Source organism: Carcharhinus amblyrhynchos, chromosome 9 (assembly GCF_965287045.1).
Source record: "Carcharhinus amblyrhynchos chromosome 9, sCarAmb.v2.hapA, whole genome shotgun sequence".
Lineage (NCBI taxonomy): Eukaryota > Metazoa > Chordata > Chondrichthyes > Carcharhiniformes > Carcharhinidae > Carcharhinus > Carcharhinus amblyrhynchos.
The window spans coordinates 26,797,085-26,822,829 of NC_137332.1; the positions used below are offsets into that span (position 1 = coordinate 26,797,085).

The 25,745-nt window shown below is 42.0% G+C and overlaps 1 protein-coding gene across 1 annotated transcript; it reads left to right on the forward strand.

Moving 5' to 3' along the window:
- The first annotated feature begins 1,255 nt into the window (after positions 1–1,255).
- Positions 1,256–24,302, forward strand: LOC145348330 (ciliary microtubule-associated protein 2-like). The gene is made up of 10 exons (XM_080196535.1): positions 1,256–1,383; positions 5,859–5,946; positions 9,648–9,818; positions 13,543–13,665; positions 14,262–14,399; positions 16,491–16,631; positions 19,315–19,482; positions 19,606–19,728; positions 21,668–21,795; positions 24,098–24,302. Exons 1-10 carry the CDS (start codon positions 1,334–1,336, stop codon positions 24,147–24,149), a joined length of 1,182 nt encoding a protein of 393 aa, XP_080052661.1. The 5' UTR covers positions 1,256–1,333; the 3' UTR covers positions 24,150–24,302.
- The last annotated feature ends 1,443 nt before the right edge of the window (positions 24,303–25,745 follow it).

Consider the following 25,745-nt stretch of genomic DNA (forward strand, 5'->3'; position numbering starts at 1 on the left):
ATATGTTAAGTGTTGCATGGTAGCACAGTGGTTAGCATTGCTGCTTCACAGTTCCAGGGTCCTAAGTTCAATTCCCGGCTCGGGTCACTGTCTGTGTGGAGTTTGCACATTCTCCTCATGTCTGCGTGGGTTTCCTCCAGGTGCTCCGGTTTCCTCCCACAGTCCAAAGATGTGCAGGTTAGGTTGATTGGCCATGCTCAGAAATTGCCGTCAGCATCCAGGGATGCGTAGGTTAGAGGGATTAGTGGGTATAATATGTAGGGATATGGGGGTAGGTCTTGGGTGGGATTGTGTTCGGTGCAGACTCGATGGGCCGAAGGGCCTCTTTCTGCACTGTAGGGTTCTATGATTCTGCACTAAAGCTTGGGGCAGCTGCTGCAGAATTACAAAGGGGAATGGTCGTTGTCGAAGAACTTTCAACCATAGTGCTGGAAATTGTATAGAACCCCTTGGATTGTATGACTCACACTGAAAGTATGCAGTGAATCTTAATGTATCACAATTGTGTGGAAGCACCACAGAGTGCAATCTGATTTTTAAGAGAAAGACTGAATATTATTGCACTTTCTTTGATGGCCATTTTGAAATGTTTGTAATGTTCTTTCAGATATTTTACAAAAAAGTATATATTTGCAGCAAAATAAACATTTAGGGATGACCTGAGGATGTGACAAAACAATAAATAAATATAATTTATTTACTTAAGAAAATGAAGAATGATGATTCTAAAATAAATTTTGCCATGTGAATAAAAGAAGGGTTATGGGGCATAAAGCAAAAAGGAGCAATAAAATGCATGCTCCATAAATTACTGGGCTGTGAGAAATGGTTATTTAACTCCAGGAATCAGTTTTCGAAGAGACTTTTTATGTTGTCTGCAGATTAATTTAAAAGAGCGAAAATAAGAGAGTGATAAGGCAGTCACTTGCCCGGGTAGAGAGGGGGGATTATTGTAGTTTCACTTTCCAACGACAGTGTCCACTTGCAATGACTCATATTTAATTTCCGAGAGGGAGATTTCTCTTTTTGGTTAATAGGGAACCGGGTACTGCGTCCCTGGATTTAAGAGTATCTTGTTTATCTGAACTATATCGGGTTATCTCCGGCGTTCCAAGAATAATTGAAGCTAGTTTGCTGTCTGACGCAAGGGGCATTAGAAGTGACACTCCAGCGTTCGTTATTATTTTATAAATTACCTGATGGCCATTATGCGTCCTGATAATACGCATTCCGGGTTGCTAGGAGCCGTCTCGCAGCGGGTGGCTGCTCAATGTCAACCAAAAATTAAGCAGCAATTCATTGTAATTTGATCGATCCTGAAGCTGATCGGTCAATGGAAGTGAAACAATTTCTGGGAGCTCCTTTTGGAACTCAGAAAGCCAGGTTAGTTCAAGGCAACAAAACAAAAACAGCTCGATGAGTTGGTGTGTGTGTTTTGTTTAAATCTAGTTAGTTAATATGAATTTATTCCAAAGCAAACAGAATGTTGTTACATGCGAGAGGACAGCACAGAGACCTGATAGAGAATGAGCGGAAAGTGGCAGGATTCCTTTCACGCCAGTTTATACAGAAGAGGAAGTTCCGGGAGGGAAAGGGAATCCTAAACTGGTTAAAAGAATGAGATAGAAGGAAAATTGCACAGTCGTGTTGAGAAATGGATTCGAGGGAATGGAGAGTGGTGAGTGTAATAGAGGGAGATAGAGCTAATTTAGGTCATTAGTTAAACATTTGTGATGTGAAAAAAATCGGACTCTTCCATTAAAATGAAACATGAAAACTAATGAGCAGCAAACAATAATTTCATTAGCACTGCTGCCTCACAGGCAAGGGACCCAGGTTTGATTCCGGCCTTGGGTGACCATCTGCATGGAGTTTGCACATTCTCCCCGTGTCTGCCGGGGTTTCCTCCAGGTACTCCTATTTCCTCCCACAATCCAAGGATGTATGGGTTAGGTTGACTGGCTATGCTAAGTTTCTCCTTCGTGTCAGAGGGACTAGCAAAGGTAATTAAGGATTATGGGGATAGGGCCCGGGTGGGTTTGTGGTCGGTGCAGACTCGATGGGCCAAATGGCCTCCTTCTACACTGTAGGATTCTGTGATTCTATGGATGAGATTTAAACCTTAATTTAGAATTCCTGTTTTATACTTCTGGTTATATGCTGTGTGTGAGGATTCTTCAATCTGTTTGGCCGAAGCTCCTCACCTTCTCCTGCTCGCACACATCTGTATCTGCTGTAGAAGCCACTGCACTGTATCAGACACTCGATTATGGCATGTCTATCATCAAAAGCCCACGTAACCTTTTTGGACAACTATCAATGATGTGAATGCCACGGATGCGATCATCTCACTTGAGAACGCCATCCATCAGGTACACGGTACATACTCTTGTAACTCGGCCAGTGCTGTCTGTCTGATACACTGCAGGAAAGGATGTCCCAAGGCATGGTATATTGGGGAGATCATGTAGACACTACGACAACGGATGAATGAACACCGCTCGACAATCACAATCGATCTTTGCCATTGACTGCAAAATTTGATTAAAAACTTATCAGATTTTGAAAGCAAAGAGTAGAACTTAAGGCAGTTGGTTGGAAGTGGGTAGCAATGTTTCACAAGGTGCTGTTCTGAGATTGATTCCATCTACTGTGTACATCAATATGTGCAGTAAGAAGTGTCACATCACCAGGTTAAAGTCCAACAGGTTTACTTGGCAGCACTAGCTTTGGAGTCTCAGCTCTTTCATCAGGTGAGTAAAGAGCTGAGTTCACAAACAGGGCATATACAGACACAAACTCAATTTACAAGATAATGGTTGGAATGCGATTCTTTACAGGTAATCAAGTCTTAAAGGTACAGACAATGTGAGTGAAGAGAGGGCCAAGCACAGGTTGAAGAGATGTGTATTGTCTCCAGCTAGGAAAGTTAGTGAGATTTTGCAAGCCCAGGCAAGTCGTGGGGGTTACAGATAGTGTGACATGAACGCAGGACCCTGGTTGAGGCCATCCTCATATGTGTGGACCTTGGCTATCAGTTTCTGCTCAACGATTCTGCATTGCCATGTGTCATGAAGGCTGCCTTGGAAAATGCTTACCCGAAGATCAGAGGCTGAATGCCTGTGACTGCTGAAGTGTTCCCCAACTGGAAGGGAAAACTCCTGCTTGGTGATTGTTGAGCGGTGTTCATTCATCTGTTGTTGTAGCATCTGCATGATCTCCCCAATATATCATGCCTTGGGACATCCTTTCCTGCAGCGTATCAGACAGACAGCGCTGGCCGAGTTGCAGGAGTATGTACCGTGTACCTGATGGATGGTGTTCTCACGTGAGATGATGGCATCCATGTCGATGATCCAGCATGTCTTGCAGAGGTTGCTGTGCAGGTTTGTGTGGTGTCATGGTCACTGTCCCCTTGAAGGCTGGGCAGTTTGATGTGGGCAATGGTCTGTTTGAGGTTGTGCAGTTGTTTGAAGGCAAGAAGTGGGGGTGTGGCATTGACCTTGGCGAGATGTTCATCTTCATCAATGATATGTTGAAGGCTCTGGAGAAGATGTCCTAGCTTCTCTGTTCCAGGGAAGTAATGGATGATGGAGGGTACTCTGTCTGCCATGTCCCATGTTTGTCTACTGAGGAGGTCGGTGCAGTTTTTCACTGTGGCACATTGGAACCACTGATCGATGAGTTGTGCGCCATGTCCTACTCTTATAAGGACATCTTTCAGTGTCTGTAGGTATCTGTTGTGATCCTCCTCGTCTGAGCAGATCCTGTGTATACGGAGGACTTGTCCATAGGGGAAGGCTTCTTTAACATGTTTAGGGTGGAAGCTGGAGAAGTGGAACATTGTGAGATTATCCGTGGGCTTGCGGTACAGTGAAGTGCTGAGGTGACGGTCCTTGATGGAGATGTGTGTGTCCAAGACTGCAATCAAGATTCTTGGACACATGCATCTCCATCAAGCACGGTCTACATTAAAGACAAATTATTGTTGTTGGTAGATTCCTTGGAAATACAGTACGTACTTAAAGATACCCTGCTATGTACATCAAAATGTTTTACTCCTAGTGTGCAACTTGGATAAGAAACACAGTCATTAAATACAAAATTAGATTTCAATTTATAAGTCATTGTTTTGTATTCGGGAATGGTGAGATGCAGTGCAACTTGCTATGCAACATTTTACAGCACAATTCATACTTTGTGAATTAAATTGCAAGCAACACAGTCATGGGTAAATGCTACTGCTATGGAGCTGGATTATCTGATGGGCGTGCTTTCTAATAGCATTACTGAATCATAATATCTGCTCATAGCTTTCATATTGGTTGTCAATCCATGAAATATTTTAATATTGTCAAATGGGCTATTGAGATTGTTGACGAGTTTTAGGACAGATTAGGGAGGGGACAACATTGAACTTAAGGATTTTGGAGACAATTTTTCCTTAAATTGTCCTCCAAAAAAATCCCAGCATCAAGTAATGGGCTGAATAGCCTCCTTCTGTGCCACAATGAATCTAAAGGTTCCCAAATACAGATGGGTCATGGGTTGATTTTCTGACAATCTGACAGATTTAAAGGAGAGAGGGATAGAAAAAAAACCAAAAAGTAAAAAATTGCACTTATATCGCAACTTTCAGAATCACAGGATCTCCCAAAGTGCTTTATAGTCAATGAGGTAGTCAGTTCAGCACACAGGGCAATCATACTCCCACAAATAACAGTCCAAAAATAACGAGATTATCTGCTTTTATGAAATTGATTTCTGGATAAATATTGACTAAGACATCAAGGATAACTCATATCATAACTGTATCATAGAATCCCTACAGTGCAGAAGGAGGCCATCCGGCCCATCAAGTCTGCACCAACTCTCTGAGAGTGCATTGATACCCAGGCTCACCCCCTGCCCTATCTTCATAACCCCACATATTTACCCCACTAATCCCCCTAACCTACACATCTTGGAACAGTAAGGGGCAATTTAGTATGGCCAATCCACTTAACCCACATATTTTTGAACCGTGGGGGGAAAGCGGAGCACCCAGATGAAACCTGTGCAGAAATGGGTGAACGTACAAACTCCACACAGACAGTTACCCAAGGCTGGAATCAAACCTGGGTCCCTGGCATGGTGAGGCAGCAGGGCCACCCCAAAGAAGTTCATTGAATGCTTTGCACTTGTTGATGTAAATTGAGAGGGGGAGACAGTGGGGAGAAGGATTTAAGAAGAAGGTTTGTAGTCGATGTGAGAAGTCAGGCATCTGAGGATGATCCTGGAAGAATGAAAAGTTTTTACAAATGACAAGAGGGCCCAATAGTGCTTTATGTGGTCCAGCCAGATTTGGTGATGAATGGTTAAACTGATTATCTGTCATAACCATTCAAATCTGTTTTTTGAACTTAAGGGAGTGAAGATGAGAGTCATATCAGGGGAAATTATCAGAGAAAGTCATGGTTTTATTTGGAACAATAACATCAAAGGTGACGGTGAGAGTTTGATTGAGGAGATTGATGTAGCTGCAGAAATGTTATGGTGAATGGAGGGCCATTAGACAGTTGGCAACTTGTGAGTAAAGTTGTAAGTGACTTTTGAAGAAGCTTTTTGTCCAAGGGTGGGCACAGATGGAAGAGGGTTTGGGAGCAGGGCAGGAGGATGTAAACAGAGAGTGATTCAAGAACTGCTATAACTTCACCCATTTCATTTATTCACATATGAACATATGGCACTCAAATCTAGATTAGAGATGCACAGAGACTGATTAGGTGAAATAAGCTGAATGGCTTTTCTCCTTCCAAGACCTTTCCATTCTATATATCCACTAACATAAGGCAACATTGTTTTTGGTGCTATTGCAGGTTTGATGTGTATGGAGTTCACCCAGCCAGAAAGAAGCGAGGTTCTTACACAGAAGTGCCTTATGATAAGAGGGCTACTGGAGAACAGGTGAGTTAACAAGGACTTTAGAATTAGGTGATAGTCATCTAATTATTGTAGCACTGAGTAAGGGCAATGACTGTTCTTAATGCAGCACATTGCAGGGACAGGGACAAACGCACACAGCTGAGTGTTGAATCAACAAAAGCAGCAACCAACAATAGGTCACTATCTAATCATTGTTGGCTTTTCACATTCCAGCATGTAGCGACTTTTATATCTCAACTACATTCTCGTAAGGAGAAAGTGGAGGCAAAGACACTTGCTGATGAGGACACAGGCTAAAATCAGAGTGAGCGCTCCAACATATCCAAATGGTTCATTGAACAGTGGCAATAGTCTGGGGTGTGAGAGAAAGATGATTGGCAGCATTTGCCAATATATTCAGCATGGCAATATAAATACACTGAAAAAGAAATTTTAAAATCCTTAGATGAAAATCCCTCAAGTTCTGTCAGCAACTCTGATGTTAAACATTTTTGCTTTAGCCAAATGAAGAAAACATTGTGTATTGTAAAATTAGTGTACTACACCAACCTACTAACCACATAACTAGCAAGCAAGAAACTCAACCTTACAAGTGAAAGTATCAATCCTACCCACACCTCCAAAGACATTTTTTATTATGTGAAACTTAATTTCATTAATGGCATTTTTTAACATTTCATAGAATCCCTTCAGAGCAGAAGGAGGCCATTTGGCCCATCAAATCTGCACCAACTCACCAAAAGAGCACCTTACTCAGGTCCACCTCCATGCCCTGTCCCCATAACCCCATATATTTAGCATGGTCGATCCACCTAACCTGCACATCTTTTGACTGTAGGAGGAAACCAGAACATCCGGAGGAAATCCACACAGACACGGGAGAATGTGCAAATTCCATACAGATAGTCATCCAAGGCTGGAATTGCACTTGGCATTGTGAGGCAGCAGTACCATTGTGCTACCTTGAATTTCTATAAATTTACTTCATTAACTCCTGAAGCATTATTTATGAAGTAGGTTAGATACGCAAACATCTTCTTTGAGCTTTGTTTCCATTTCCATGACTGAAATATTTGAAGCGTTTGAGTGATGTTAAAGATGTTTTAATTGTTTTCTCTGTTCCAATTGTGTTAGTGGGGACTATATGAATCATGTACCTTCTTAGGGGAAGGAAGCTACGAAACCCATTTCCTCTGGGTCTCCTCTGAGCATCATTCATAGCAATGTGGTCAGACACTCATCAAAATATGTTATACTGATGAGACAAAGGCAAAAAGACAGCAGTAAAACCTCAGATTGTGCCTTCATTCCAGTTATATTGTAACTGATCATCTATGCAATTGCCTGAAGAACCATTTCCATTTCCAACTTTACCTTCCTCGTGCTTTTACAGTGCTGGTCTGAAATGATTTTTGTCTTTCATCCAATACTTTTCACCCTTTTTGCAGTAATTTTAAAAGACCCATTCACAAGCTAGTATGCCAACCTTGTATACCTTGGAATAATAAGTCAGTACAGAGCAACAGAGAGGGAGCAGAGCAGTGGAATTAGTTTTTGACTGATCCAGCAATGAGCTAACATGGACACAGTGACCTCTTTCCACACTGTAAACTTTGTATGTTTGTAGAATATTTGAATTGGAAAAAATTATTGATTATAAAACCTCAATTCAGCTCTTGGTCACACCAGATGAAATGAAATAAACCACTACGTTTCTTTTCAATTTTCTTTCAAACATTTGTTTCCTTTACCCACTATTCTTCTTTCCCTGCCCATTTTTTCAGTACTATATTGGAAAATACTCACTTTCCAATTGTAATAAAGTGCTTTTTGTTGTGATATGAGTATATGTACATTTAAGAATTCATGTCATAAACTGCCATCACTACCACTTTGACAGGAAAGGCCCATTAGTTCCATGACTTTACAAGCAGCAGGAGTAGAAGTGAGCTCAGGGTCAGAAATTTCCCATCCCACCCACCGTGTGAATTACAGTGGGTAGAACAGAAAATTTGCCAGACCGTTTAAAGATCCATTAAGCTCAGGCAGGAATTACCCGTCTTGGGGCATGCATGGCTGGAGAGTCCTGCCCACGATGTACTGTAGCTTCTCAGAAGTCTAAGGCCAGAGATTCAAATAAGTATTTTTGTTACTATTTCTCAAAGCAAACAAGTTAGAGACTTGTTGATTACTTTAGTTATTCCATATTCCCATCTTGAGGTATTCATTTGAATCATTTTATCCTTGCCACTGAAGGTGGACAGAGGTAATGGTTTTGCTGTTATCTGTTTGGCTGTAAATAACATATCACAAAAATGAATGGATGGATGTCAACAAAACGGAATGGCTATGCCCAAGAGAGGATTTTTGGCAAAGATGCAGATCCAGATCCAGACCTGGATTTTTTTTAAATATAAAAGATCCTTCAACATTGGGAGATAGAATGAATTGACTGCTGTTTAGAATGTTGTGGGTTGTTTTGTTTCTAATGTTGTTGATTGTTTTAAAATGTTGTGTTGTGGAATTTGTCAAAGCTGTCAAAATGTGAGCAGAGTTTTCAAAGCAGGTTGTTTGGGCTGAAGTTCCTCAGTGAGATGGAAATTCTTTATAAAAGTTCTAGCTACAGGGTATTCACCAGGCAGGGAAATTGCTCAAGAAAGAGCTGCATATTTGTAATAACATTCAGTTATACAGGTATACAGTCTACTGGATGCCCGCTTCAATTATTTAGATTTGTATTTGGCATCTGGAATCTCAAATTTGAATAAACTGTATTCTAGGCCCATTAGCTCTTGAAGTACCTTTCTACACCTCATCACCTCTCTCCCTCGCTTTCCTCCTTTAAGAACTCCTTAACCAGGCTCTTTGATAGATTTTTGATTATCTGACCTAAAATCACCTCATATGCTTTAGTGTCATATTCTATTTTATAATGCCAATTACCTTGAGATGTTTTATTACATTAAAGTGACCAAATAAATATAAGCTGTTGTTGTTTGGGTTAGAGATGGAAATTCAGTTTCAATAAATTTGTGCACAAATATTCCTAATGTTTATTAAATGGGAATAAATCAATCTTTCTGTGATTCAAATTATTATCACATAAAGCAGACTGTTTTAGTGACTGCCGTTGGCACTTTTGACCATACAAATGAAATCTCTAACTTAATCAGGAAAAGCAAATGCATACTAATGCTAATGTTATGTGGCCAATAATTGGACTGAACTCCTTAATTGATTAAGGAGCTCTTCAAATGAGTGGTAACAGATTCCTTTGTTAGGAGATGGTTCAGAGCAACCTGAGATGACTTGCTGTTTCATGTTGTCCACACCTGCAGGAAAGAGCTAAGTAACTACCTAGCAGTCGAACCTGACAGCACAATTACGCCAATTAGAAGTAACTATGTGTCCACTAAAGTTTATTTATTCATCACAAATAGGATTACATTAACATGTAACATCCCTTAGTCACCACACTCCAGCGCCTGTTCGGGAACACTGAGGAAGAATTTAGCATTGCCAATCCATCTAATGTGCACATCTTTGGATTTAGGAGGAAACCGGAGCACCCAAAGGGAAACACATGCAAACACGGGGAGAACGTGCAAACTCCACGTAGACAGTGACCTAAGCTGGGAATTGAACCCAAGTTTTACAATGCTTGTAAAGTTTTTTTTTAACTTTGAAGAATTAATATTGATAAGAATTGAATTCTCTTTCAGGAAAGCAGGTTAGCGCCAGGATACTACAATGTGGACACAGGAGATTTCAGTGCTAAGGAGGTTGCCCGTAAAGCAGCAGGGCCAGGCTGGGCAAGAGAACAAGAATTGGAAAAGTTTGCTCAGACACCACAGTTTTTTTATAAAGAACAAAAGCAAAGAAAGGCATTCTTGGTAAGTAATGCATTCACAGACTATTCTATTCACATTCACTTACTTTGTTTGGACTGTAGAAAAGTTTAAGCTCATTTTCAGTAAACATAGATCAAAATCTGAATTATAAATACCCCCATTATATGACCCTGTAGCCTGCTTATGGAGCTTAATTTTTCAGTTATCTTTCACTTAAAATGTATTTTAGCACCAGTAGATAAAGCAATTTCAACTTATAAGACATGAAAATAGGCATGATTGGAAAGCAAACTGGAGCATCAGATCATAGTGTTACATAGCACAACACATGTAACTCCTAAATTGCCAGACTTAAGCTGTTCCCCATACGGTCCAAGATTAGTACTAGGCAAACAAATTATTTCTAAGCTGCTGTGGTGCACCCGGTAACAATCCTTTTAGAGAATAATAACTTTTAAGAGAGATATGAATTTCCCTGTGAGCAATGCAAAAAATCATACACAGGATTTCACATTTTAAGACTTTTCCTGTAATAAACAAACAAAATCAACACAAACAAAACAATAATCAGTAGGTAACTAATGCTCTACAAAAAAATATTCCTGATTAACTTCTTAGTGCAAACAAAAAAAACCCATGCCACATTGATCTGTTATCCTGCAGTCTGAGCAGAAATGTAGGCGAGGATTTTCCGGCCTCACCATGGCAGGATCCACTACGGGTGAACGTGGCAGCCCAGGCGAAAGTTCATTGATGTTTAGCAGGACTGAATGATCCTGTTAGCGGGCAGGGCCAGAGAATGTTGCCCATTGTACTATGTTTGAAAATCCCAAACTACCCTCAGCTTTAACAACATTTCTATTCCCCGCACCACCAGGGCGAATCTTCCAGTGTTCCTTTAAACAAATTCCCCTTCACTCAATCTTCTAAGTAAATTTGAATGGATTTGTAGTAGCAAGGTAGCCTCTGGAGATGATTCCTTGGTTGTTAACTCTCCATAATCCTTGGTTCCTTGAACAGGGTTCCATCCTCACCGACACTCTGTTTGATGATTAACTCAAAAGCGATCTTTTTCTTCTGCTTAGCAGAGCAGAACCTGCTTTTGGTCTCCTCCCCCAAACCCCTCTGTCTGACTGATTCGAAGGGTATATGAGACTGAGCAGCAGCATGACCGGTAGTGTCCTTCTTTCAGTGGGATTTTCCGGCCATGCTCATCTCAAAACCGGAAAATCCTGCCTGAGGTCAACAGATCTTTCCATGGTCTGCTCCCTGTCCACTACGATTCCCTTGGAACAGGAAAAATTTGCCCCTTTGTTTCAAGGTGTTAAAAATTTGCATCTGACTTTGAATAAACTTTAAGTTGAATTTCTGTCTCCATAATAAACAGGTCACATGAGTTTGTCTCCAAATTAGGGAACTTTATTTTGCATTAAAGGAGACAGACGAAACTAATTGTCCAAGGCCAGCATTCATAATAACCTGCACTGGCTTTGAGATAGATTTCCCATTTGCCTGCAAGGATAATTCTTGGCTGAGAAAGACCAATGGATCTAGGGTTGATATGGAGGCCAGAATTTTGCCACCCCACCCGCTTTGGGAATCAGAGGGATGGACCATGGAATGGTCCATTGACTTTGGTGGGGTATTACAGTTTCAGGATGAGCCAAGCTGTAAAATCCCACCCAGAATATATTATGCTTGCTGAAAGATTTACAAGGAAAAAGGAAAATACAAATGTGATTTGCTTGAAAGCAGCAAAATCTGCAGCAATTAATATATTCCAATGCTTTACAATTTTCTTTCTTAGATGATCCATCACTTTATGTTAGTAATCTTCAAGATTGTTTTTAGAAAGGCAAAATGAGAATAGCCAATATTCAGAAGCTAAATAAATAATTAGAATTCAAGAAGAATGCCACATCTCCAGGAAGATCAGAATCTAGGAAGGTAGTGGGGGAAGGACTGCCAAGGTGTCCCCTCTGTCCCTACATTGCAAGTTCCCAATATTAGCCTCAACTAGAGGCACCTAATGGTAGCCAGATCCTTTGTGCCATCCCCGATCAGCAACCCTTCTCCTTCCTGCATGCTCCCCATCTCTTTCCGGAGGGCTACTTTTATCTGGTCAGATATTGTAACCCAATTCTAATTGCTTAGAATGTGGGGTCTGAATCTTCCAAAAAATGAGAATGTTGTCTTTTGAGACTTCATAGAATTACAGAATCTGTATACTGTAGAGGGAAGCCATATAGCCCATCAAGTCTGCCTTAACTCTCCATCAGGACATCTTACCTAATCTTTAGCCCCATGTATTTACCCGCTAATCTTCCTAAACTGCACACTTTTGGACTGCAGAGAAAACCCACACTGATATAGGGAGGATAAGCAAACTCCACATGGACAGTCACCCAAAACTGGAATCGAACCCGAATCCTTGTCATTGTGAGATGGAACTTGGCTATCAGTCTCTGCTCAGTGACTGTGCGCTGTTGTGTGTTGTGAAAGCTACCTTGGAGAATATTTACCTGAAGATCGTAAGTGTTCTCCAAGGTGGCCTTCACGACATACAATAGCGCAGAGTCGCTGAGCAGAGACTGATAGCCAAGTTTCGCACACATAGGACAGCCTCAACCGGGATCTTGGGTTCATGTCACACTATTTGTAACCCCCATGACTTGCTTGGGCTTGCAACATGTCACTTACTGTCCCGTCTGGAGACAATACACATCTCTTTAACCTATGCTTAATGCTATCTTCACTCACATTGTCGGCATCTTTAAGACTTGATTAGCTGTAAAGACTCGCATTCTAATCAGTATTCTGTAAATTCTGAGTGCGTGCCTTTATATTTCCTGTTTGTGATCAGAACTCCCCACTCACCTGACGAAGGAGCAGCGCACCGAAAACTAATGGCGTTCGCTACCAAATAAACCTTTTGGACTTTAACCTGGTGTTGTGAGACTTCTTACTGTGTTTACCCCAGTCCAACGCCAGCATCTCCACATTGTGAGGCAGCAGTGCCAATGTGCTACATAGTCCATCTATGCCTTCTAATAGTGCAATGTTTCCATATGAAATAAGCTTAAACAGCTTCAAAACCTATGTCCACAGTTTAATTTGATACGACTCAAAATAGGTGTGCAGAATGCCACAGCTTTTTCTGGATGAGGTGAAAGATTGTTCTTAGATCCCTTTGTTGAGTTTTCTGAGAATATTATGTTCAGAACTGTTATAGGAAAATAGGAAGAGACATGTGAAGAGTTACTATGCCTCTCTTATTGATGCTACACAACTAGACTAGAATATCCAATATCAAAAGAAACAACAACTTTATGCAGTATAAGAAAAGGGTGCTGATTGGTTGGCAAGTGGACTCTGATAGGTAGTGGCATTGCCATGGAAAATGCACCAGCTGATGATAACTGACAATTAACTGCCTTGCATAGCTTAAATTTTATATCAAGCAGCATGACTCTGGCTGTGGCATGGTCATGTGGAATAAACTAACAAATGGCCATCATTTGGTTTAACGTAAACAGGCACAATGTGGTGTACCTGTTCTTTCTGTCTGCAAGGCCATGTGTGTAAATATATGATTAAAACACACTTCACTAAACATTTTGGAAATCTGGGAACTTGGTTTGAATTCTGCTGCATGTGGCATTTATAGGATCATTTGAGTAGAGTCTGTGCAAATTGCTTGATTTGTAAATAAAAGTTAGCAATCAAAATTGAGAAAAAATGCAATTTTGTTTCTTTCGAACTACAGGAAACAAGTCTTGGCCCAGGTAAATATGAGATCCCAAGTTTTCTTGATCAATTAAAGAAAAAGAATGCTCAAAGCAGAGGCATTTTGAACAGCATTGAAGAACGATTTAAGAAGAAAAAAGCTGTAAGGATTTAAGTTGTTGCCATTTGAAACATTTTCTGATGCACATTTTTATATTGTTCAAACAAAAATGTAACAAATGAAAATAAATACACATTTTAAAGTGAATGGCATTAAGTGCAAAATGTCTCTGTCCATTTTATGGGGACATCATGAAACCTTCCTCCAGGTCTATAAGATTTATACACATGGTTTATAAAGGGTGTTTCTTCCTACAGGTCTATACTGCGAGGCTAACTCTGTTTATTGCATGACAGTTCGTGTCAGCCTTAAGATGCCAGCAATTTTCAGTACTATTCTACCATTCTGTACCACTAAAAAATTATTACTGAAGTCACAAAATAAATTGTTTATGATTTAACAAGAGTGTTAACCTGCTGGACTGATACGTTTTCCATAAATGTGTTCATGGAGAACAGTTGTGCTGTTTTGATCCCAAAATGTTCAAGCAGGTTCATTCTTTTCTCAGGAATTTCACAGTAACTTCATTGCAGTGTTAATGTAAGCCTTACTTGTGACTAATAAATAAACTTTCTTATTAATTCAGAATATAAATAGAAAGAGTTGACATTACATTTACTCTGTTCTTTTTTTTTCAGATTAATAGTCCAGGTCCTGGTACATATGGGAAGGGTGGGATTCCAACCGCAGTGCTGGAGGAGAAAGCACAGAAGTCTTTTGGGACACAAGGATTGATGGATTCAAAGACAGCAAAGGACCGATCTCTTGACACTGTGGTAAGTATATCATTCCTTTTTTACTTTATAGTGCAAAAGGAGGCCACTTAGCCTATTAGTCTGCACCAACTCTCTGGAAGAGCATCTTGCTCAGGCCAACCCCTACAGTAATTCTGTAACCCTGCACATTTACTATCGCCAATCCACCTAACCTATACATCTTTGGACACTAAAGGCCCGATTTTATCATTGCATTGCACCTGTTTTTGGACGCAAAACTTGGTGAAGTTGGGCATGAGGTGAGTAGCCCAATCCGCACTGATTCCCCCTTTACCAAGGCCCAAAAATGGCCACGAATTGGGTGCGATGGCCATTTAAATGCATTTGCATGCATTTAAATTGACTTAATGAGCTGCACACCCAAACTTACCGGCACTTCCCCCTTTACCATCACGTTGCCCTTCCAGAATCGGTGTGAAACAGACATGTTCCATAGACGTCTGAATAAGGCGCTCCAGTTAGTGAGGAGGTAGGTGCCTAGCATCCGACGGCTCTCTGCTTGAGATCAGTGGAGGGAAAGGGGGCTCCGCTGCTACTCTGCCTGAGAGGGGGGAGAGAGTGGTCGGCTGCCACTCTGCCTGAGATTGATGGGGGGGCAAGAGAGGGTCCACTACCGCTCTGCCTGAGATTGGTGGGAGGGGAAAGAGGGAGTTCGCTGCCACTCTGCCTGTGATCAGTGGGGGGAAGGGGGGTCCGCTGCCACTCTGCCTGGGATCAGTGAGGGGGAAAGGTAGTCCACTGCCACTCTGTCTGAGATCAATGGGGGGAGGGCAGGGTCCGCTGCCACTCTGCCTGTGATCAGTGAGGGGAAGAGGGTGTCCACTGCCACTCTGCCTGAGACCGGGGTGCGGGGGGGGGGGGGGGGGAAGGGGGTCCGCTGCCGCTCTGCCTGAGATCAGTGGAGGGGAAGGGAGACGGACCCGCGATCGGTCTGGGTGGTGGAGGGGCTGGGAGGATCAGGGATCAGTAATGTTGTGGGGGTGGGACAATGTCTCTGGGGACCAGGGGGAAGCATTATCTGGCTTGGGAGGGATGTGGCAAGGGAGCAGCATTTTATTTTTTTTCTGCGCACGCGCAGTTGGAGGCACCAATCAGAGCTGCAGGATTTCGGGCATGTTAAGACCCGCTCACAGGCTTGTGCAGCGTGATTTGGAATCGCTGATATTTTCGTAGACAGAGTCCGAATGGGGGTGCCTCAAAATGAGTCTAAAAGTCGAATCTGAAACACTTCCAGTTTCAAGTCCACCCAGCACTTAGAATCCAAATGGTACAATAGGGCCCTAAGGGTCAATTTAGCATGGCCAATCCACCTAACCTGCACCTAACCTAGACTGTGGGAAGAAACTGGAACACCCAGAGGAAACCCATGTTGACACAGAGAGAATGTGTAAAATCCACATAGACAGTCACCCAAGACCAGAATTGAACCCAAGTCCCTGGCTCTGTAAGGCAGCGATGCTAACCACTGTGCTGCCCCACTCTGTTGCATTATTTTAAATAATCACAAAGTATTTGCAATAATGTGGTTGGTGCCTTTAATATAAAGCTTTTCTCAAGTCATTTCACAGAGTTTCACTATGTATTTGCCAGAAAATGGCACAACTAAGTAAGGATTTCACTATTACGTTCAATTATAAAGCACCCAGACTGCAATTATCATGGTCTGGAAATAAGTATCAGTTGCAAAATGTGTAGAAAAAGCACCCAAGTGACCAAGCTTCTTTTACTCCTTGGACGTCATTTTTGTCTTCACCTCTTGCACAGGAACCTGAGGGAGTGGATTATTCACCAGTAGCTGAACCCATTAAATTTTCATTACGCTCAGTTCAAAGGAAATTAAAAGCAGAGTTCTACCATGAATGGGTGATCTGCTCCATCACATTACCGTCCAAACAACCAAGCTGAAAAATGTCTCTCCCTTGAATTCAATACTCTTCCTGAATTCAAACACCAACTGGGGCAATACTTCCACCGAAATCTAATATCTTGGGTGGTAGAATGTTTAATGAGCACTTCTGCAGTAATTTCACTGACAGTAATTTTCAGGTTACTCTCAATATTACGTTTAAAAGATTATACCTCCTTTTCCAGGGCTGTGACTTGGCACCAAGTACCTACGACCTTGGAAATAGCATAGATAAACTAATGAAACGAGTGGTCAGCAAACGTGGACCCTACGACCTCTTTACAGGCGAAAGGAGCGATCGGATAAAAACTGGACACCTTGCAACAGTATGTATATATAAAACAACTGGGTTTATCTCACAGTCACTGATTTATTTATCTTGCTGTTCTTTAAGTCAGCAGTTAGTTTGTAGATTAATGAAGATTGCCAAAGGTTTGAGCACTATACTGAATGAAAACACTGAGGCCTGACTTCAATACCATCTGATAATGGGTTGGAAATGATCAAGTACTCCGGACTAGTGTACCACAGGAGAGAGCCTGAAGGGTGATCCTAAATTTGTTCTTGCTTCTTATTGGCAAATCCTTGGCTGGAACGTAATTGTGCATGCCCCAGCTCACCATTCTGGCCTTTCAAATCTCACCTGCAGATACCTTCAGGGTTGTCAGAGGAGGCAAAACTGGAGGAAATAGATGTGGGGCAGCAGCAGGCTGAATTATGAATGTGAAGGTCGGAGAAACTCAATTTCAAGATTGAAATAAGATCTATTATTGCTGTTGCCTAAAAATGTCCTTGATAAATTTAGCCAAAACCTCTGCAAATCGATTGTGGGTTGTTGCTCTACTAAATTAGCTATTATAGCTTCAATTTTATAGCTAAAGTGGCAAAAATATTGAATTTATGCTCCATTGTTCCCTGAAGACTGTAGTGTGAATCCATTTATGCAACGGGATGAAAAATGCTTATCTCTGTGAGAGTCTTAAAAATGCTGCATTTAAGTTGACTCAGTCCATAGCCCGACACTGAATATCATTTTGCACTCAATCATATTAAATTGGTAGACTTGCTCAGGTCAGAAAAAAGTCATGGGGAAAAATAAAACTCACTCTGGTGGAGTGCAGGTGGTGTGAAGACACATTGGAACCAATGTTTCACCTACAGCGCAGACACTGTTGCCAGTGCAAGATGTGTTTCCAATCGGCAGCTAGCTAATTCCAATGGGATAAGGGCAGGAGCTCTGGCCAAGTCAGGAGTCCCCTACTTAAAGAAGCCTGCAGTGCATTAAAGGATAGGATAGATGGTCAGTGATCCTGTGGGGCAACAGGCAGGATGATTTGAACCACGCAGGTCCAAGTTCTTGGATGCAGTGATGGAGGTGAGTAGACATCAGGAAAGAGGTTCTTTGCTCCTCTGATGGGTGACAGTGCCAAAGAAAATTAGTTAGCAGAAATGGAGAGAGGTCGCAGAGCATGTAAATACCTTAGTAATCTGCTGAGGACCTATCAGAAATGTAATATACTGACCTCTGGAAGATGTTCTTGTCCTTTCCTGTGCTTCGTTCTTTGTCCTTAGCATGAGTGGTGAGACCATATATCAGTGTAGAGGCAATGGCCTAGTGCTATTATCACTAGACTACTAATCCAGAAACTCAGTTAATGTTCTGGGTGTGAATCCCACCGCGGCATATGGTGCAATTTGAATTCAATAAAAAATATCTGGAATTAGGAATCCACTGATGATCATGAATCCATTGTCGATTGTTGGAAAAGCCCATCTGGTTCACTAATGCCCCTTGGGCTAGGAAATCTACTATCCTTACCTGGTCTGGCCTACATGTGACTCCAGACCCACAGTAATGTGGTTGACTCTCAATTGTCCTCCAAGGGCAACTAGGAATGGGCAATAAATGTTGGCTAGCCAGTGACACCCATGTTCCACAAATGAACAAAAAAAAAGTTGGACAGGCCCAAAGTTGCCCCCAGAGATAGCCACCCATGGAGACACTAGAGGAACTCCAACAGGGGAACAAGGGCAGCAAATGCATGAGAACCCCGTCACCTGCAAATTCCCTTTTAAATCACATTCTGTTGCTGGGTCAAAGTTCTAGACCTCCCTTCCTAATGGGTGCACCAAGACTTTCCCAAACAGAATTAAGAATGGAATGCAATCCCATGAAAGAATTTTTAAAAATTATAAGTGCAAAAAAAATTGTTAATCCTAGACAGAATAATTCTGCTCTGTGATCACTATTTTCTTTTAACTTGGATACCTCTTCAACATTCCTCAAATGGCACAATAAATCTGTCAGTGTTTAATAAGGTCGAAATACTTACTTTATTAAACTGTCTTTTTTAAGACTGATGCAATCCCAGGACATTAGTGGACGCTGGACTTCTTTTGTCTCCAAGTCACTCCCAAACACTTATATTTTCATTTACTCATCCATGGGATGTGGGCGTCGCTGGCTAGGCCAGCTTTTATTGCCCATCTCTAATTGCCCTTGAACTGAGTAAGTGAAACCATTACAGAGGGGAAGTTAAGAGTCAAACACATTGCCATGGGCCTGGGATCACAAGTAGGCCAGACCAGATAAAGGTGGCAGATTTCCATCCCTAGAGGACATTGGTGAACCAGGTGGGTTTTTAACGACAATTGACAATAGTTTCATGGTCATCAGTAAATTCTTAATTCCAGATTTTTATTGAATTCTAATGTCACCATTCGTTGTGGTGGGTCTCGAACCCAGATCCCCAGAGCATTACTCTGGGTCTCGGGATTGCTAGTCTAGTGACAATACTATTGCACTATTGCCAGTGTACTTGTGAAAATAAACCATAATTTCTGTCACAATCTGCAAAATGCATCGACTTGTTAATAATTTGCAGTCCTGTCCTTAAATAAGTATTAAGACGTACATAGGTATATGTTCAGACAATAGAAGTTCTCACTTTCTGGAAAGATCTGGAATAAATGACTGAAAGAAAATTGTGTTTGTCTTTTCTCTTTTAGAATCCACTGAACCTCTACCCTGGAATGTATAAATTCACGTCATTCACTGATGACCTCTTAATTCCAGCAAAGAAAAGATATGGAAAGTTCAGCACGATGGAGCAGTACCCATTTCCCCCAGTGGACAGAATATTCTACAGCGAGCCGAATGTGTTTCGACCGCCAGTAGTTAGTCTCCAGGGCTGCTGCCTTTATTCTCTCTGAAAAACAGTTGACATTCATTTCACTGTGTTTTGCTTTATGTGGCATTGATGCGCTGTCTTATAATTTTGCTCTCCTGCGGTTCAACAGGGTAAGTCTTCCTTTTACGATGTGAGGGAACTTTCCACACCAGAAAACCGAAAGCCACCTCCTTTCTTGTCGTCCACAAGCCGGGGTGGCCGGATACCTGTTAAGCTGCTCGCCTTTAACCCTGTAAGTGTGAGATCTGTGGAACAAGGCATTTATCTCCCACCACTCACTAGCTCACTCACTCACCCATTCACACCAGTGAGGTCTGTCAAGGGTATTTTAATAATCCTGCCATAAGCAGATCTCATATACCCATTGGGTTAGAGGCTAATACTCAATGATATGTAGCCCTTACAGCAATCTAGTAACTTTTTTAAGACTGATGCAATCCCAGGACAGTAGTGGCTGCTAGACTTCTTTTGTCTCCAAGTCACTCCCAAACACTTTTACTTTCATTTATTCGTCCATGGGATGTGGGCATCACTGGCTGGGCCAGCTTTTATTGCCCATCCCTAATTGCCTTTGAACAGAGTAAGTTAAACCATTTCAGAGGGGCAGTTAAAAGTCAACCACATTGCCATGGGCCTCAGGTCACAGATAGGCCAAACTAGATAAGGGTGGCAGATTTCCATCCCTAAAAGACATTAGCGAACCAGATGGGTTTTTAATGACAATCAACAATGGTTTCATGGTCATCAATGGACTTTTAATTCCAGATTTTTATTGAATTCAAATGTCACCATCCACCTTGATGGGTTTCGAACCCAGATTCCCAGAGCATTACTCTGAGTCTAGTCTAGTAAGAATACTACTGCGCCACTGCCGATGTACTTGTGCTAGGCTAAGCTTCCAAACTGACTGACTAGATTTATTTGCAGAAATTAACCAATTAAACTCCGTAAAGAACATAAATTCAATCAGGTTTATTTGGAATCATAAGCTTTCATCCCAAAAGCTCGTGATTCCATATAAACCTGTTGGAGTTTCACTTGGTATTGTGAAACTTCTTATTGTACCCATGCCAGTCCAACGCCGGCATCTCCACATCACAAATCCTATATAATGGCAGCAGTAAAAAGCCTGATTGCCAAAGCTATGTTCTGCCCCTGATGTGTATCAGTGAGTGAAGTGATAATCTTTATTCCCAAGATCTGTAATACGCTCCAGCATTCACTTTCAGTTCCATTTCACCCAGCACTATCCTCCTTCACCTCCTCTTCTCCACTCATGGTTTTAAATAATCGATTAGCCTTCGATCCGGATGTCAAGGGTATAATGTTTCCCCTGGCCGTCCTGTTTCCTGTTTGAAAGATCTACAGAAGGTATTGTTCACATTGATCAAGGCACTGTCCAAAGTGGATTGGACAAAGAACAAAGAACAAAAACAGCTCGGGAAACAGGCTCTTCGGCCCAATGAGCCCACGCCACCATCTCAACACCACCAGTCCCCCTCTCCACCCACGACCCCTGTCTAATGTTTTATGGCCATCCAGATTGAGGGAATCTGATTTAGGGACAATTTATTCCTGCCAATCAGCCTAACAGCACATCTTTGGGGTGTGGGAGGAAACCGGAGCACCCGGAGAAAACCCACACAAGCACGGGGAGAATGCACAAACTCCCACAGACACCGGCCCAAATCCATGTGTCTGCACAGCAATCAGCGATAGTCACTGAGCTGTCGTCTTGCCCAGTATCTGGTCCAGTTTAGGCACACACTAACGACATGAAGCACTAGGCCAATTTCGAACAACCAAGAGCAGCCCCAGTACGACCCATCGCGTGTATGCCCCTCGTTGGACACGAGGTGTACCGACTTAAAACCTGTGAATGAAAAGGGAAAAAAAAAATTGTAAGTTGTTAGAGTGTCAAGAAATGTTAAAGATCAGATTTATGATTAAAGAGAGGAAAACAGATTACTGACCCATTAAAAATATGGAGGGACTATTCCTTTATTTTAAAGAGTATGATATGTCAGAATAGGTGAGAGTTTCAACAAGAATGCGTCAAACTTGAGCGAGCTGGAATTAGGGAAATAAACCTTCCCTTTGGGGAAGAGAAGTTTAGCCGAATGGAGGGAAACTCTTTTTATGAACACGCCACTGATTTTGTTTTGTTGCAGAACAATGTTGCCGTAGGTCGCTATGACCCCACTAAATATAATCCAAAAGCAGTACATGGCTGCAACTCAGCATTTCAATCCAAGACACAACGTTACCTCAGCAATATGGAAAGGGACAAGTACATGCAGTAAGTTTATCTACATTGAATTGTCACTATTACAAATGATGTGCCCAGTTCATGGTTTTGAATACTTCTGACCTCTAAATGAAGTTAAACTTCAGCTTAAATAAAAGCAAATTACTGCGGATGCTGGAATCTGAAACCAAAAGAGAAAATGCTGGAAAATCTCAGCAGCTCTGGCAGCATCTGTGGGGAGAAAAAAGAACTGACATTTTGAGTCCAGATGACCCTTTGTCAAAGCTAAAAGGCATAGAAAGTGAGAGATATGTATACTGTAGGGTGAGGGAATGAAAGATGAGTCATAGCCATAGAAACAAGGGGAAAGTTGCTAATGGCAGCCCATAGAGAGAATAGAAGGTGTGGTCACTACTTCCCAGAAAATGCCATGAGGTCACACAGTATATACTTACAGGATATTTTATGAAAACTCAGTCAAGATCAGTATTTCCTCCTGTGTTTTTTCTTGATGCACTAAATCGAGAAATAATTATGCTTTGTAGTCCCAAATAGGATTCTAAACCATCTGGGCTTTCTCAGTTTAGAGTGGATTGATTGAACCCTCTCTTGCTCTTCCAGCTTTTTTCCATGTTACATGGGATCGTGAGATTGCCATTGCACTTGTTGCTCACCCTTCTCCATCTCCATTCATAATATTTTTGGATTTGGCAGGTGGATACCCTTCTTACCACAAAAGTTCCCTGTTTACCTGGGCTAGAACCTGGCATCAATGTACACTGCTTTTCCCTGCACCAGCGGCTGAGTTTCCTGTGGCCAGCAAGCCCTCGAGTAGGAACTGAGCCCAGAGCATTCTGGCTTAGCAACAATAAGTTTTTCTTTTTAATACTCTTTTGTGAGATGACGGCATCACTTTAGGCCAGTATTTGTTGCCCACCCCAAATTGCCCTTGAAGGAGGTGGTGAAACACCTTCTTGAATCACGGCAGTCCGTGATGAAGCTACACCTACAATAGAACATAGAACACTACAGCACAAACAAGCCCTTCGGCCCACAAGTTGTGCCGATCATATCCATACCAACCAGGCCTATCTATAACTCTCAATCCCATTAAATCCCACGTACTCATCCAGAAGTCTCTTAAAAGACCCCATCACGTTTGCCTCTATTACCACCGACGGCAGCCGATTCCACTCACTCACCACCCTCTGAGTGAAAAACTTATCCCTGACAATGCTGGTAAAAATTTCCTGGATTTTGAACCAGGGACGGTGAAGGCTGAGCACTATAGTTCCAAGTCAGAATGGTGTGGCATCAAGGGAACTAGTAAGTGGTGAGCATGGGCTTTAGTGTGCTATTGCAGTGCATCTTGTAAATGGCACACACTGCTGCCACTGTGCATCAGTGGTGGAGGAAGTGGACACTGAAGGGGGTGCCAATCAAGTATGCAACTTTGTCCTGGATAGTGTCAAGATTCTTGATTGTTGTTGGAGCTGCACTCGTCCAGGCAAGTGGAAAGTATTCCATCACACTCCTGATTTGTGCCTTGTAAATTGTGGAGAGGTTTTTGGGAGTCAGGAGGTGAATTATTCGCTGCAGAGTTTCCAGCCTCTGACTTGTCCTTGCAACCACAGTATTTATATGGTTGAACGAGTTCAGTTTCTGGTCAATGGTAACACCAGGATATTGATGGAAGGAGGTTCATTGATGATAATGCCATTGAAAGTCAAGGGAAGATGACTGGATTTTTTCTTGTTGGAGATGGCCATTGCCTGGCAATTGTGCAGCATGAGTGTTACTTGCCACTTGTCAGCCCAAGCCTGAATGTTGTCCAGGTTTTGCTGCATATGGACACTGACTGCTCCAGTATCTGGAGTGTCTCAAATGGTGCTGAACACTTCTGACGTTATTACATAGGAAAGGTCATTGTTGAGGCAGCTGAAGATAGTTGGGCCAAGGACTATCCTGAGGAACATCTGCAGTGACGTCCTGGGACTGAGATAACGAACCTCCAACAACCACAACCATCTTCCTTTGTGCTAGGTATGACTCCAACCAGTCAAGAGCTTTTCCCTCGATTTGCATTGACTTCAATTTTGCTATGGCTCCTTTATGTCACATTCAGTAAAGTGCTGCTGTTTTGTTCACGTTGGGACTAGGTGTGTAATGAGGTCAGGAGCTGAGTGGCCCTGGTGAAACCCATACTGAGCGTCAGTGAGCAGGTTATTGCTAAGTGCCACTTGGTAGCATTGTTGATGACCCATGACTTTACTGATTACATGAATCATGAGTTATTAATAATCTTGAACAACTGGAGAGTGTCTTTATTCTATAAGTATTCTTCTATTTTCAGGGAACGCCTGGGCTCTGGAAAAGTCAGGTCAGATCAAGATGATACCAACTGAAAACATGTTTTGTGCTTTACCTTATTTGAATAAAAGTCTCCATCAATTTACCAAGAAACCCTTTCACAACTTAGTGAACTCAAAATGATGGCGTGTTGCATTCAAAAGAAACTTGTTTCTTGGATTTTATAATTGAGTAAAGGCACCTCTACCTCAAGGAATAAATAAGATGAAGATGACTGTTGTTCCTCACTATAATTGGCATAATTATATTGTTATAATTTTATTGTTAAATTTGTTGTTTATGCTATTTTCTTCTTACAATTGAGGCACAGGTCCTCCATCAGTGAATAAAGTGAGGATTCTTCATGTGTGGATCGAGGCAGTGTGTTGGTAGGCTATTTCATCCTGTAAGGAATCACCATTTCATCCTCACATACACATTCACATTCACCTCAGTGGCACTCTTTCCACTGAAACTATGGATACAAGAGTTACTCCAAGATTTCAACATGTAATCCAGACTGCCTCTTCAGAGGGAACGCTGCTGGTTTCAGATCAAATGTTAACCTCAGGCCTCGTCTGCCCTGATGCTGGATAAATAAAAGACCCCACAGAACTAAAGATGAGACAAGAGGTTCTCCCAGTTTCTTGGCCATTGTTAATTCCACAATCAACTCCCCTGCCCATCAGCCCACCCATCACTCTGGGCGGAGGGGTGGCACAATGGTTAACACTGCTGTCTCGCAGTGCCAGGGACCTGGATTCAATTCCCAGCTTGGTCACTGTCTACGTGGAGTCTGCACATTCTCCCTGTGTCTGCGTGGGTTCCCTTCGGGTGCTCCAGTTTCCTCCCACAGTCCAAAAGACATGCTGGTTAGGTGCACAGGCCATGCAAAATTCTCCCTCAGTGTACCTGAACAGGCAGCAGAATCTGGCGACCAGGGGATTTTCACAGTAACACCGTTGCAGTGTTAATGTAAACCTACTTGTGACTAATAAATAAACGTAAAAAAACTCACAACAACAAATATTGTGATAAATTGCTGTTTGAGAGACATTGCAGTGTAGAAACTGGCTGGCATTTGCTTGTGTAACAATAGTGATCACACCTCAAAAGTAATTTGTGACGTCCTTCAGGATGTGAAAGGTACCATTATAAATGCATGTTCATTCATCACTTGATAATCTGACTTTCCCCGAACCAGAAGGCACAAAGGCAAAATATAGATTTACTGTCAATTCAATTCATAACCTTTCTCTCTTGTCCCATTTTTGTGAGTGGAATTTTAGAAGGCACAGCCCTTTCGTAGCTATTGGACACAAACCCTGCATACAGGAAATAGGAGGAGGCCATTCAGCCCTCATGCCTGCTTAGCCATTGAACTAGATCATGGCTGATCTTCTATCTCAATGCCATCTCCCCACATGATTGGGTCTTCACAACCCTCTGGGAAAGAGAATTCCGAAGATTCACTATCTTTTGACGGAAGAAATTCCCCCTTACCTTCATCCTAAATAGCATACTTCTTATCCTGAAACTGTCTTCTTGGTTCTAGACCAGGGGAGAAGGGTGCCAGGCAAAAGGCGGGGAATTACAGGCCGGTTAGTTTAACGTCTGTGGTAGGTAAAATGTTAGAATCCGTCATTAAGGAG

Bases quoted from the DNA above. Each gene is read 5' to 3' on its own strand.
- LOC145348330 (XM_080196535.1), top strand. From the start codon at position 1,334: ATGGAAGTGAAACAATTTCTGGGAGCTCCTTTTGGAACTCAGAAAGCC. The intron at 16,632-19,314 runs GTATGTATATAT...TTTCTCTTTTAG, and splicing joins AAACTGGACACCTTGCAACA to AATCCACTGAACCTCTACCC. The intron at 19,729-21,667 runs GTAAGTGTGAGA...GTTTTGTTGCAG, and splicing joins AGCTGCTCGCCTTTAACCCT to AACAATGTTGCCGTAGGTCG.